Raw genomic sequence first — 13,471 nt, 5'->3', positions numbered from 1 at the left:
GCAAGTAAACTTCCCACAATTCGGAGGTAATCGCCTATGCTATGCGTTAGTAGAAGCACTTTTTCCCACCACGCTTGCATTCAACCTAATTACTACTCACTATTGGTCCAATCCATAACAAGATCAGTCCACGACAACTCCATTTTCTTCACTAACATTGTTAGAATCCAACAACGCGTCCCAAAATTAGTCATCAGTACTGTACCCAGCCCTACCACGCTTGCGTCCAGCATAATGTTTTGCTTACCATTGGTCCAGTCTAAAACCAAGTCTGTCCACGTCAATTCCATTTCTTCAGTAGTATTATACGGGTCCAGCGACACATGTAGCAGGCAAGTGAACTTCCCGCAATTTGCAGTTAGTCGCCCATGCATTAGGAGGCGCACTTTGTCCCAAAACGCGAGCGGCGCTGACGGGTCGAGAGATGGGCGTGATACTTGGTCGAACGCTGAGGATGGAAAAATAAGATAAATTTTAGCATATTTTGGTAAGTCACATCAGTTACGAAATCGGACATGTGGTATTAGACAGCTGTCCTGTTGATTTTTAGGCTATTTTTTTTAGGCCCAGTAAGTTCGTGTTCTTGTGTCACTTTCACTGAGAGTAAGCGTAAGCGAGATAGAAGTGTGTGCCCGGGAGCGCAAATATCATAAATTTAATTTGAATTTTTCCTACGTTTAAACAAAAAGAAGTAATCGTTACCGTCACGTATCATATAATGTGTTAGAAATTTTCAAAGTGTATTTTAGACCTAAGTTCGTGATTTTTTCTACTTCTCTCACTTGTGACCAAACCTCCGCGTACTTAACAAACTACTTGTTCCTGTAATCAACCTGAAAATGACAAGCATTAATAAACCGCTTACATAAGTTGCATTGTGCGATAACCGGCTCCCAACAAGGTCCGAACGCGTAGCTAAACTCCGCCATTTCACAGCATAAATCGTAGTACCATTTTAGGGGCATCATGCTTCGTTCTAACTCCATTTCGCCCCACGGCTCGCCTTGGTCTATCGTTACTGTGCGGACAGCTGAAATAGAGAAACGCAACTTAAATACCGGTTGGTGCTAGTAGCTCTATAGCTATTGATCTTGCAACTCCAAAACTGCCATTAAAAAAAAAAAAACAATAAATTTAAAAAATATGGATCAAACCTACTTAAACTATACCATCACAAAATTTCACGTGAATCGTTTGAGAAAGTATGTTTGCCCAATCTGAAACGGAAACGCTTCGCTTGGTCAAAAATCTAGGAAATTAAGGGGAACTGTCGGCAATACAGGATTCCCTGTAGTTTGGCCTGATTGATTGGAATGCCTGAGGATTCCATGTCAGTTAATGATTCCGATTCATATCACTACGTGGTAGACTCTAACGCGCATGGTTCTTATAGCCTGGATCACCTCGTTTATTTCCAATATTTAAGCGGAATATATCAATCACGCTGGGAAAAACCTATCTAACATTGTCTATAGATAATAATTGCAAACCGCAATAACAAATTATAAATATAAAAACATTCATATTGCCAATTCACTGTTGTTAACAACGGCCATATTACTTGAGGTGAAGTCGGTTTTTTGCGTATATCTAAGATAATTTCTGAATGCCTCGCTTCTTTGCAGTATACGTAACAAATTATTGTTAGCAATTTTAGGTTCCGATTCGCGAGAAAGCAAACCCCAAGCCTACTTAGGGTAGGTGTAATTAATACCTCTAGGCGGCGGATGCTCTTCGGCGCCACAGAGAGAGCCCCACAACCGCAGTGAGCTCAGCCGTAGCAATGGCTGCGGGAAGTCTCGCAGCAACAGCTGCCACTGCGCGCAGTTAAGGCTGATGGCGCGACACCACAGGGTAGTGAATTCTACACCGTCTTCAGGCCATGGGCTGGAATAAATTTATGTAATCGTTGAGGATTACGCGCCCAAACAATATAGTATGTAGAATCGCTTAATTTAAGTGCAGGCAGTACATTACTCATACTACCGAAAATCTATATAGTAACACTGTCGAGTTGGCTTATTTAGAAACTCTGATCTTAGTTTATTAGAATAATAGCTTAGTTCTGATTCACAAAACTTTCAATTGTTCCAAGTAGCCCACAGCGGTCGTAAGTTGAAAGGTCGTAGATAGAAAAACATTAATGTTATATTCAATGATTAACCCTTTGAGTCCGACGGAAGCAATATCTGGTCAGTAGTGAAAATAAAAACTAAATTGTAAATTTAAAACTTCAAGAAGGTTAACAGTGTTAAGTTGGCAAATTTAGACACCTGGCACTCAAGGAGTTCAGAACATTATGGGGTTCATTACAATTTGGTGCCTTGACCAGGATTTTCCCACAACGGCGTATTACCACGAAATATCGAGTTGAATATCTTATATTTTCACTCTCACCTGTCCGCATCCAGCTCTCTCAACTTATCTTGCGCTCTCGCTCCATGTATACTCGGATCAGCCAGCGCCAACAGTCGGAAGCCGCTCAAACAACACGCGACGAGGCGAGTCCGCGGCGGCGGCGCGGCGCGGCAACGGACGACGTAGATTTGTGCGTCTTTCTGACTTAGAGCGGCGTAGAGCTCATCGATTTTCCCGGCTGGGAGGAATAGGTGAGGCTTGCAGAGCTCTTGGACCTGTTATAATATAGTAAATTATTGGTAGCTAAGACAGATATACCTAAACTTAGGCGTTCTCCACACACCGAAGCGGCGTGGGGATAGGCATCAGTGTGATAACCGCTTTATACAGACAATTCGAATTAACAATTTATTTAGTCTTAGTCTTTACAAAGTTGACGTACCTTGCCTAAGATAGTGAAGGAACAGTCACTGTTATAAACACGGATACATTCGTAATTGGATTATGTACAATATTGGGTTTATGGAACTTTTTTTTTTATGGAAGATAGGCAGGCGTTTGACCACGATCACGCCTGATGGTAAGTGATGATGCGGTCTACGGAACTATATTTGTATACTGAATATACTAAAATACAAACAATTTTCTTAATGTACAGTTAAAAAAAACTCACTGGTACCTTATCGTTATTGTGACAAAACACAAAATTGTACAATATCAATTCGATCACGGATAACCCGTATTTCTTCTTAAGTTTTACGAAAATCTTTCTAATATTGATGTTTTTCATTGTAATATAGTATCTTTAAAGAAAGCATTTGTTTGTGAAAAAAATAATTAGGTATTTATTTTATTTTATATAATTAAATATAATACCTGTATCAAATATATACCTATATAGTGAATGGCACAATAGTGTATGGCGTATATAATTGTAGTACTTAACTCTGCAGGTATTTAAGTAAGCTTAGAATTTATTATAATTGTTCAGTAACTATATATACATATATAAAACTCAGATGCTATGTAGCAAAAAAAAAACTGTTTAAAATCTAGCACTCTTATATTTAATTAAGGAAACCGTAGGTCTAGCTTTAAAATGCAATAGTTAATAATACCGCATATTGTAAACGACCGTTTGTTTCTTAATAAAAGAAAAAAAAAAAAAAAAAAAAAAAAAAAAAAAAAAAAAAAAAAAAAAAAAAAAAAAAAAAACGAAAAAGAAATTACCTTCGCATCTAACATGCTCCGTCGCTTTTGGCTCTCTTTATACTCATCTTCTAGCAATTCATAGTTGTCCCGTAGCTTCACTTCGAACGGATCGTCACTCATTTCTATCAGGACCTCCTCAATCTAAGGAAAAAAATAGCTATTTATACATATAAACAAATATAGCTCAAATGGGACTGGGCAGGGCACGTCTGCCGTATGCCGGATGACCTGTGGGCCAAAACAGCCACCTGTTGGGTCCCACAGGTTTTAAGGCGTCACGGTAGACCTCGTCGGAGATGGCGGGACGAACTTGATGCCTTCGACAGAGACTGGTGGGAGACTTCCGAGGATAGGGACACGTGAAAGAATAAGAGGGAGGCCTTTGCCCAGCAGTGGGATAATATGGGCTTATAATAATAATAATAGTTCATGCCAAACACGCCGATATTAGTTCAACTAAAGATTTTTCCAGCATCATACATAAAAAAATGACACAATCGGCACACAGATGCTATTCCTATTCCGAAAATGCTTTCATGCTTTAAAAAAGCACCTTATACCAACGCATCTAAGTCTAAACTCACCTTAATATGCAAGTCGCTAGGCAGCTTTTTCTCGCCCTTCGTCTTCCCAATGCCATGTATCTTCTTGATCCACTTGAAATGCGACACGAAGTCGCCCTGCACCGCTTCCGCGAAGCGATGCTTGTATGGGAATATTACTCGGACTGATTCTACGGTCACCACCCTAGAAGAAATAAAAATAAGAGTCCGCAGTGAGCTCGGTTCTCCATACAAACGACTAGCTAGATTGCTCTGGAACTTTGTACTTACAATGGGATAAGGTATACCTAGTTGTCTATGCCTGTAATTAGTTTATGCAGCTTCAGACACCATAGTTAAAATACAGCGAATGACCAGGGCGGCATCGCCTAGCGAGAGACTATCCCTGTGTGTGTGGTGCGCGCACACAGACGCGTGCGCTATTTGCGCTCGCGCCCTCGCGGGATTCACGTGGCGCGGTGGCAATGCGCGACCCACTGTAACTAGAAGTTCTTGCAAACTTATTCTTCGGTTAAATTAGCTCATATCGTTAGCTCGTTACCTCCACTGAGCGCTTACTTATTCCCTGTTCTTTATTTTAGGTAAGAGTCCGCAGCAAGCTTGTTTCTTCATACAAACGTAGTTATGCACTCATTTTAAAACGACTAGCTAAAGCTCTGAAACTTTGTACTTACAATAGGATAAGGTATATCTATGCCTGTAATTAGCTTCAGCTACCAAAATTAAAAAAAAAAATATAGCGAATTTTGTATGTGCAAAGTTTTAAAATTCATAATTCAAAAAAATATTCTGCAAGTAGGCCTCAAGGGCTCTTTTACAAGTCAATACAACATTTATACTAACATCATATTCATCAATCATCATTTTGACGACCGGTCTGGCCTAGCGGGTAGTGACCCTGCCTACGAAGCCGATGGTCCCGGGTTCAAATCCTGGTAAGGGCATTTATTCGTGTGATGAGCATGGATATTTGTTCCTGAGTCATGGGTGTTTTCTATGTATTTAAGTATTTATAAATATTTATATATTATATATATCGTTGTCTAAGTACCCTCAACACAAGCCTTATTGAGCTTACTGTGGGACTTGGTCAATTTGTGTAATAATGTCCTATAATATTTATTATTATTATTATTATTATATAGTGACATGAAAAATACATAACAACATTTATAAATGCAACAGCCAATACCTGGGTAAACATTACATTATAATAATCTTAAAATAAATAATTACTACAATACAATAGAGATGTATAGTCTCTATGGTTAAAAACACATTAAATCTGGAGATGTAAAAGGTCCCCAATATCAGAGTACTAATACTTATAAAATTTGGAGGTGTAAAGTCTCTCCAAGTGTCAAAATAAAATTTATACTAAATAAATAAACCGCGTCTGGACTGTTAAACTAGCAGTCTCATATACTAATGCTACAGAATACATAACTAGTATGTACCAAGTCAAATATATTATACAGTATGACAGAGACGTATAGTCTCCACGGTTAATACATTAAGTTTGGAGATGTATAAGGTCCCCACGGTCTGAGAAAAATAATAATACACAATAATAATGACATTAATAAGATTTGGAGGTGTAAACGAAAGCGACCGCCATCTGACTTTCCAACCCAGAGGATAAACTAGGCCTTGTTGGGATTAGTCCGGTTTCCTCACGATGTTTTCCTTCACCGAAAAGCGACTGGTAAATATCAAATAAAAAATAAAAAAAATGAAAAATTTCACTACAATCCAACACGTAGTTTTAAAATGAAAACAAAACTCCGTTTGTATGGGAAGGTGAAATTCGGCCCAGCTTACTGCGGATTCTTGAAATGTTTTCAGTGTGATTCTATTAATAATCCCAGTCTCCATTGGGAGACAATAAACGGATTACCTTTATTAATAGAGTGTCAATACACTCTCTAAAACTTACATATACACTCTATTAGCACAAATCTCTCAGATGCGCTTCTTTCTACACTTGGTTCTCTCCTTTGTGTACTCCTCTACGGTTTTAACCTCGTCGTCGTTGAGGATCTTACCAAAACAATTTAAAATAGAGGTGTTGAAACGAATGAAACTAGAAAATATTCAAACACTTTTCCACCACTGTCATAATCACAGATTAAGTAACAATAGACCATGGGTTCAATACAAGTTGGTGCCGTGACCAGGATTTCCGAATTGAAATTGTTTACAAAACTTTCCAAACTATATTCTTGTTATTTTGAGTTGTGACTGCGTCCTTACTCCGTTACACTCGTAATATTACAAGTTTTATGGAGTAAGTTGCCAAACGGGACTACTTACCAAACTCTGTTCCAAGGCAACACAAAGCCTTCAGCAGCACTCCTTTCCACTCTGACCTCGTGGTCATCTTGGGCTCTCTCTTGAGTGTATCCTTCTACTGTGATAACTTCATCGCCGTTAAGGATCATCTTTAGTTGACTCCAGACTATGGATAGCCCAAGTATGTGGTCGTAGGAGACTGTTAGATCATCTGGGGAAAACATATTTTATTGGAGAGGTTTCTGAAGAAAATATATTTTATAAGAGAGATTTTAGTTTCATATTTGTGATAATAGTGACGAATTCAATACTTTGGGTTCGTAAGGTACATTCAGGCATAAAAGTGTGTATAAACATTTTCAATTTCTGATGATAGACCAGTAGAGAATGCTTTTTTTGACATTAAGTAAACAATTTACAAAGGGTTATGTTTCAATCTGAAATAATCAAAAACTACAAGATACACTTACCAGTAACAAATATCATATTATTCTCCTTCGACAACAACAGCGCCAAACTCGTCTCCCCCTTAATCCCCACCCTCCAATCCAACTTACTCTTCTTCCCCCCACCCCCACTTCTTCTCTTCCCCAACTCCTCCTTAAACCCTTTGACTGCCTTCACGAACTCTAGTATCTTCAAGTGTAAGTTGGCGCTCCATTCGCAGTCCGTAGTTTCCAGAAATTGGAAGTCTAAGAGCGAAGAATTATTTTCTTCGTTTGGCGTGTGTTCTATTCTCGCTAGACGGACGTGGAAAAATGATTTTGGGATCTCGTCTGAGCGTTGACATTGGACGTTGCCTGAAAGGGAATAAAGTCTGTGTAGTTTGTAAAACTATTGTAATACATTGTCAAACTGAGAACTGCAAAGAACAACGTCTGTGTCTACGCAACTACAAAAAGACAAAAATCCGTGTGCCTTGTCGATATGAAAAAAAAAATGAAAAATGAAAAATGTTTTATTTGTTAATGATACAGGGTTCAATTGTAAAGGTTGGAGTCTTCTAGTAAGTATAAAATACCTGTGACAGAAGACCCCGCTCTTCCATAACAACACGTGTAGAATTGAATTAACAAATAATATAAACAACAAGCAGTTTTGCTGAGTAAAAAGAACAAATATAACAATCTTGATATTTACGATATATACTGATGGTTGATAACGAGCTGTAGCCACGCGCGTTAGATGACGTCTTTGGTTGTCAATGGGTTAATAGAATTACTTCCGAACGTGTGGGGGTACGTGACGCTATTTTCGCTGACAAATCTTTCTTTTTGGTGTTTGGTAGAATATCCCTAGTATAGTTTCTTTTTTAATACTGCAATTTAAATCTGTTATTTTTATTTTTTAATCTGGTGCTGGTGCGCGGAGGGGAAATTTTTTCTCGGGGAGCTGGGGCGTCGCCTGCGGGAGAGAGGTCTCGACCACCAATCCGGGTCGTTCCTGGCGCAGAGATTGTCTATCGCGGTTCAACGCGGAAACGCGGCAAGCGTAATGGGCACCTTTGCGCCGGGAACGATGCGGGGTGGGTTGTTCGAATAGTTTTTAGGGTTTAGTTTAGGTTAAGTTTAATTTATAATGAATGTATTCCCTAGTTTTTAAGTATTTTGATATGTAAGTTTACATGATAAATTAAATGACCTATCACGATTTCAATTAAATGAAATAGATGTAAGACGTCAATAAGCTAAAACAACCATATTCTAAAGGGATAAAGTAAGCACGTGCATGTGGTATATTTCGCTTCGCAATGTAATGAAGGATAGGTCTGGTTAATCAAATACCAGGACAGCAAGACTTCAGAACTTTTTTTTTTTATACTACGTCGGTAGCATACAAGCATACGGCCCGCCTGATGGTAAGCAGTTTCCGTAGCCTATGTACGCCTGCAACTCCAGAGGAGTTACATGCGCGTTGCCGACCCTAAACCCCCCTCCCCCCTCGTTGAGCTCTGGCAAACTTACTCACCGGCAGGAACACAACACTATGAGTAGGGTCTAGTGTTATTTGGCTGCGGTTTTCTGTAAGGTGGAGGTACTTCCCCAGTTGGGCTCTGCTCTAGATCTGGAATGACATCCGCTGTGCTGTGCCCTACCACACAAAGTGAGATGACATTCACAATGCCCATACCTCTCTACTTACCTTTAAAAGGCACCATATCGACGACCTTCATCCCGGACACCACCGCCGCGCCGCGCGCCGCGCCCCGCTCCACCGTCACCGCGTCAACCCTCGTCATCAAGCACATGCTCTCATTCACTATCAAGAAGGCGTTAATGTGTGAGAGCGCGACGTTGACGGTGACGAGGCAGGGGGTGGGGGTGGGTGAGGGGGAGGGCGGGGCGGCGCGGGGCGCGCGGTAGGCGGACAGGCAGGCCAGCAGGCGGGCGAGGGTGGCGGCCACGGTGGGGGACCATTCAAGGCGCAGGCAGTCCATCATGGCTTCAACCTGAAAGGAAATGTCGAAAGTGAATAAATTATAATACCCTACCTTCGGTTTTAGAATTGGATCAACTATCCAAATAGTTAAAATGAAAGCTACCTTATATTTCAATCCAGATTTCTATATCATCAACTCTATGTTATTATACTCGTAATGATACGTTTACGATACATTTTGACTCTTGCATCACACTCATCTTTATATATATATATTTATTTATTTTATTAGTATGTAGGTATGTATTATATTGTTTGCGTCTTCATTTTGTTGAATTATATGTATATCGGCACTACCCGTTCAATGTTGTAAGTTCATAGTTTCCTGCTACCCAAAGGTTGTCTGGAAGAGATCGCTTCTTAGCGATAAGACCGCTTGTTGTTATCTAACTTTTACGTGTTTTTTCATTTCCGGTCTAGTTTTAACTGTATGGTGCACAATAAAGAATATTTACTTACTTACTTTAACACAGTCGGACCAAAATCTTAGGATTTAAACATGACGACCAGTTTATAGGACCGAAGGAAGGAAAAGAGTATAATCGTCAGCGGGAACGGTTCATCACTCCGAGAATACTGGAGTTTTTTTTATACCTTAGAGTCTCTGGGTCCATGGCTTCCCCATTTTACAAGGGCAACAGCTAGCAGAGCCGCACCCCAAGCATGGTGTTTCCGCGGAGGAGGCTCTTCTCTCGAATCGCATGCCAACCAGCCAGAATCCACAAGTAATTCGGTACTCCAATGCCGAGAGCCGAGAAGAACGCGGGGGAATGAAGCTGTGTAGGGCTCCTCTATAACAGATTAATTTTACTGTCAATACTATGACCTATTTGACGGAATGACGGATATCAATATGTTTCAAATGCGCAAGAACACCGCTGGCACAAATGAACCTGGTGTCCTGTCACGGTCGCCAAAATGTTCGATATACTCCTCAAATTAAGCTCTTCTGATGAAGAACTCCAGGATAGTACTATCGTATTTTTTTATTAACTTAATAACTATATACAGCATCGTTGATGTATTTTTGGTAATATATATAATATGTGTAGCCGCTTCGGCTGTACGGTGCAGTCTAATGTAGGTACACGGAGCGGGGAGCCGTGACGTATGTGTGTGACGTCATGTGTCGTCAACCGGTCTTCGTAGGAATACTTATGTTGCGCCAACATATATGTATATTAATTAGTGATGTGCGAAATGTGTGTCGGCGAAACTAAAAGCGACTACATCGTGACTACGATTTGACGTTTAAAAATACTATATTTTGATGCATCTTGGCATCAACAGTTAATATATCGAACACGGTATATATATAAGGTGTTGTGGTGTGTGTGTGTACTATTTGATCCAACATGACTTAAAGACCCTGACAGTCAATCGACAGTAGAGCAAGGTGGCGTGCGCGCAGCGAACCATGTCGTAGTTCGGCGCAACCTTGAACTACACATGCGCAGAGTAAACTTGATAATTAATGTATTGTATAAGGTGTCACTGACCTCTAGTGTCCACCAGCTGATCCAACTTGACCTTGAGACCCTGACAACCAATCGAAAGAGGAGCAGGTAATCGAGCACGGAGCGAACCATGTCTAAGTTCAGCGCAACCTTGCACCACGCATGCGCGGAGTATGCTGTCCAGGAGGCCTGGAGATTGAGCTGGAAAGGGTAAAATTTTGGGGAAACTGGTTTTGTAATTGAATCATAATAGGTTTTTAGGTTTAGGTTTTATACATTTGGGCAGAAATTTCGTTATCTGGCCTCTTTGTCGCTCGAATATGCAAGAGTAATAGAGGCAGATAACGAAATCTCGATTTTCGTGTTTCGTGGTAAGCCGTCAGAATGTAGTGATGGCGCCCTCTACGCAGAGTTTTGCGTAACATCCCCTATTTCCTATTTTCCACACTTGTATCGTAAATAATTATGTTATTCGTAAATGACTCAATAATGTTTGACATGAAATTTTCTATGAGATTTTTGGTTGTACTTGTGGACACGAATTTTCTAAACGGGCCGATCGAAATGTTACGGTTTTAGTGTGTAAAGATGTTTTAATACACCAGGGTGAATAAACTTTTTTTATTTTGTTATCCTGTCCCGTTATCCAAGGGACAGCAGTGGCACTGTTTGTTTGAAGAGACGTTGTATGCCGTTCTATTAACATGCTTAGTAGGGGGCCCATTATGGACATTGGTTATAACGACCACAAAAACGCAAGTTTGATACATTTAAGTACCATAAAATCAGTATTTCAATGAACTTTTGTCCCCTGGACAACTAATCGTAACCATGGCAACGAGTGACGCTGAAAAGTTGATTCTCCCACCAGTTTATTTTTTAGGACTATTTACATTTAGAGTTATTACTTACACAAGGTGACTGGTTGTATCTGCATAGGCTTGGTCTTGTCAAGCCTCTCCAGTATCGAGGTGTACCATCGGTACACGTTTTCATGGTCGTAGGACAGTTTGAGCGTGCTAAGGATTAGATAGAGGTTCAGCACGCCTTTTTCTAACTGTAACAGGTTTGGACTAGTTATAATCGGGCGCCAGAGGTCTACCCTAGCCGGTTACACCAAAGAATTTGAAATAGAGGAAGAGGTGAATTGTCAAAGAACATTCTGTAGCCACAGTAAATGTACTGCCATCTTTCACTGTTATGACTCAGTTTCATTGGTCGATAACTCCCCGCAGGCGGTATAACGACTAGTGAAACTCATAAGTCGATAGATCGGTCGATATACAGCATGCGAGTGACTCCCCGCAGGCGGTAAGGTGGTATAACGTCTAGTGAAACTCATAAGTCGATAGGTCGGTCGATATACAGCATGCGAGTGACTCCCCGCAGGCGGTAAGGTGGTATAACTTCTAGAGAAACTCATAAGTCGATAGGTCGGTCGATATACAGCATGCGAGTGACTCCCCGCAGGCGGTAAGGTGGTATAACGACTAGTGAAACTCATAATGGCATGCATTTTGGAAATCTCCCGCACCCCGCATACGAGCCCTATCGACCAATGACAACAGTTCCCCGAATGCGGGGCCTACGGCATGTTTTATGGAAATCTCCCGCACCCCGCACGCGGGCGCTATCCACCAATGAAACTGAGCCATTACTGGGCATGGCCAAGGGAATTAATAAGAAAAGTATTGAAATAAAAAAATATGTGACTTATTTGAGTAATATTACTCGTTAACGTTTTAGGTACCGTAAAACTACACAACTATAGTCCGGATTAGTCGGATTTCAAGTTTGAGATTGTCCCCCTCGTTCATAAATTGACATATAAAAACCCCGTTTATGTTTTTAGATAAAGTAAGACGTGTTAAATAAATATATATGAGTGAAAATAAAAAATATGATTATTATGATTACTTTTTTATTTAATTAAAATTGGACCATTGTTGTATGTTATGTGGCCAACTATAGGCCAGATTATTATTCGTACTGAAAACGCGTATTATGGTACATTAGGACTATATTTGAGAGATTTATTTTAACATCGTGGTTTAGATACATCAAAAAACACAATTCAAGTGAGATCAGGTTTTAATTAATCAAATTATGTATCACAATAGTCACAATCATAGTCTTATTTCTTTAATTCTTAGCAAATTCTCTTAAATTGCTTAACAAAACTAATATAACAAATAAAAATAAGCGACGTTCTTTATAATTAACTCTCAACTATTATATTAAAAATCAACCATTAGTTTTTTTTTTTTTGGTTATCCCCATTTAGAGTCAAGTTCCGGTACACGGAACAATGCCCACTTAGTGCCTATAGTTTTGTCGGGGCCTTAATTGCGGAGATAATCTTGTCCATTGGATAGTATATACAGTCCTGTTTCTCAGGCTATTTCCAAGACAGTCCACAACGTGTCAAACAGTTTACATACGCCCCATCACTATCGATTGTTTTGACTTGTCCCGACCACTGTTCACCTTCGTATTCCACTATAACATACTCGCCCGGCTTGGGAATAAACTCCGTAGAATGTAGCGTATCAGCTGTATCTGGAATACCAGCTGCAGGTTCATCTGCGAACTCGTTTGAGAGATCCAAGGACGAGTCTGAAGCATACGGAATTTCGATGTCGTCATCGCTTTCTGAGGAGGAATCAACCGTTTTTTTGTAACTTTTCGTATGATATTTGATTTCAATTGCATGTTTGACAAATGCAGCTTCTTCGGCATCTGACAAAATACGCAGACGGCCCGGTTCTCTAACTTTGTTCATTCGAAGACCTTTTAATTTCAAAATTATCGAGCTTCTAGGGATTTTATATTTTTTGGCAGCTTCGCGTTGAGTTAGGGTTTTATTTGTGATGTCCGTAAGGCAATGTTCCATTTGCCTTTCACTATAACACTTGTATGCCCGCCTCCCAACTTTTCTTCTCATTATTTTGTCCCGCGACATCATTTTCTACAGCAAAAATAAGTTCGGTTTAAATTATGGTCCAAGAAAAAATTAGGACTATAGTTGAGACCCGAGGGTAAGAGAACAATAAAAAAAATATATTTTCTTAAATCAGTACATTTCTACAGCAAATGAAAGTTTAATCTAATGCAAGAATCATTACCTTCCATATAAAAACAACGCTGAGT

General features: G+C 39.9%; 1 protein-coding gene across 1 annotated transcript in view; it reads right to left on the bottom strand.

Moving 5' to 3' along the window:
• The window catches only part of LOC133520940 (protein hobbit), a 56,973-nt gene that overhangs the window by 28,395 nt on the left and 15,107 nt on the right, over nucleotides 1–13,471 (bottom strand). Inside the window, exons 10-21 of the mRNA XM_061855647.1 lie at nucleotides 11,234–11,378; nucleotides 10,364–10,522; nucleotides 9,459–9,655; nucleotides 8,568–8,874; nucleotides 6,896–7,225; nucleotides 6,447–6,636; nucleotides 4,155–4,317; nucleotides 3,589–3,711; nucleotides 2,398–2,633; nucleotides 1,715–1,887; nucleotides 866–1,030; nucleotides 248–448 (exon numbers count right to left, since the gene is read on the bottom strand). Of these exons, the coding sequence (XP_061711631.1) occupies nucleotides 248–448; nucleotides 866–1,030; nucleotides 1,715–1,887; nucleotides 2,398–2,633; nucleotides 3,589–3,711; nucleotides 4,155–4,317; nucleotides 6,447–6,636; nucleotides 6,896–7,225; nucleotides 8,568–8,874; nucleotides 9,459–9,655; nucleotides 10,364–10,522; nucleotides 11,234–11,378 (2,389 nt within the window). The remainder of the gene's footprint in view (nucleotides 1–247; nucleotides 449–865; nucleotides 1,031–1,714; nucleotides 1,888–2,397; nucleotides 2,634–3,588; nucleotides 3,712–4,154; nucleotides 4,318–6,446; nucleotides 6,637–6,895; nucleotides 7,226–8,567; nucleotides 8,875–9,458; nucleotides 9,656–10,363; nucleotides 10,523–11,233; nucleotides 11,379–13,471) is intronic.

Source organism: Cydia pomonella, chromosome 9 (genome assembly GCF_033807575.1).
Source record: "Cydia pomonella isolate Wapato2018A chromosome 9, ilCydPomo1, whole genome shotgun sequence".
NCBI classification, from domain to species: Eukaryota; Metazoa; Arthropoda; class Insecta; order Lepidoptera; family Tortricidae; genus Cydia; species Cydia pomonella.
Note: the sequence above shows the minus strand (reverse complement) of the source record. Positions and strands in the feature narration are given on the sequence as shown.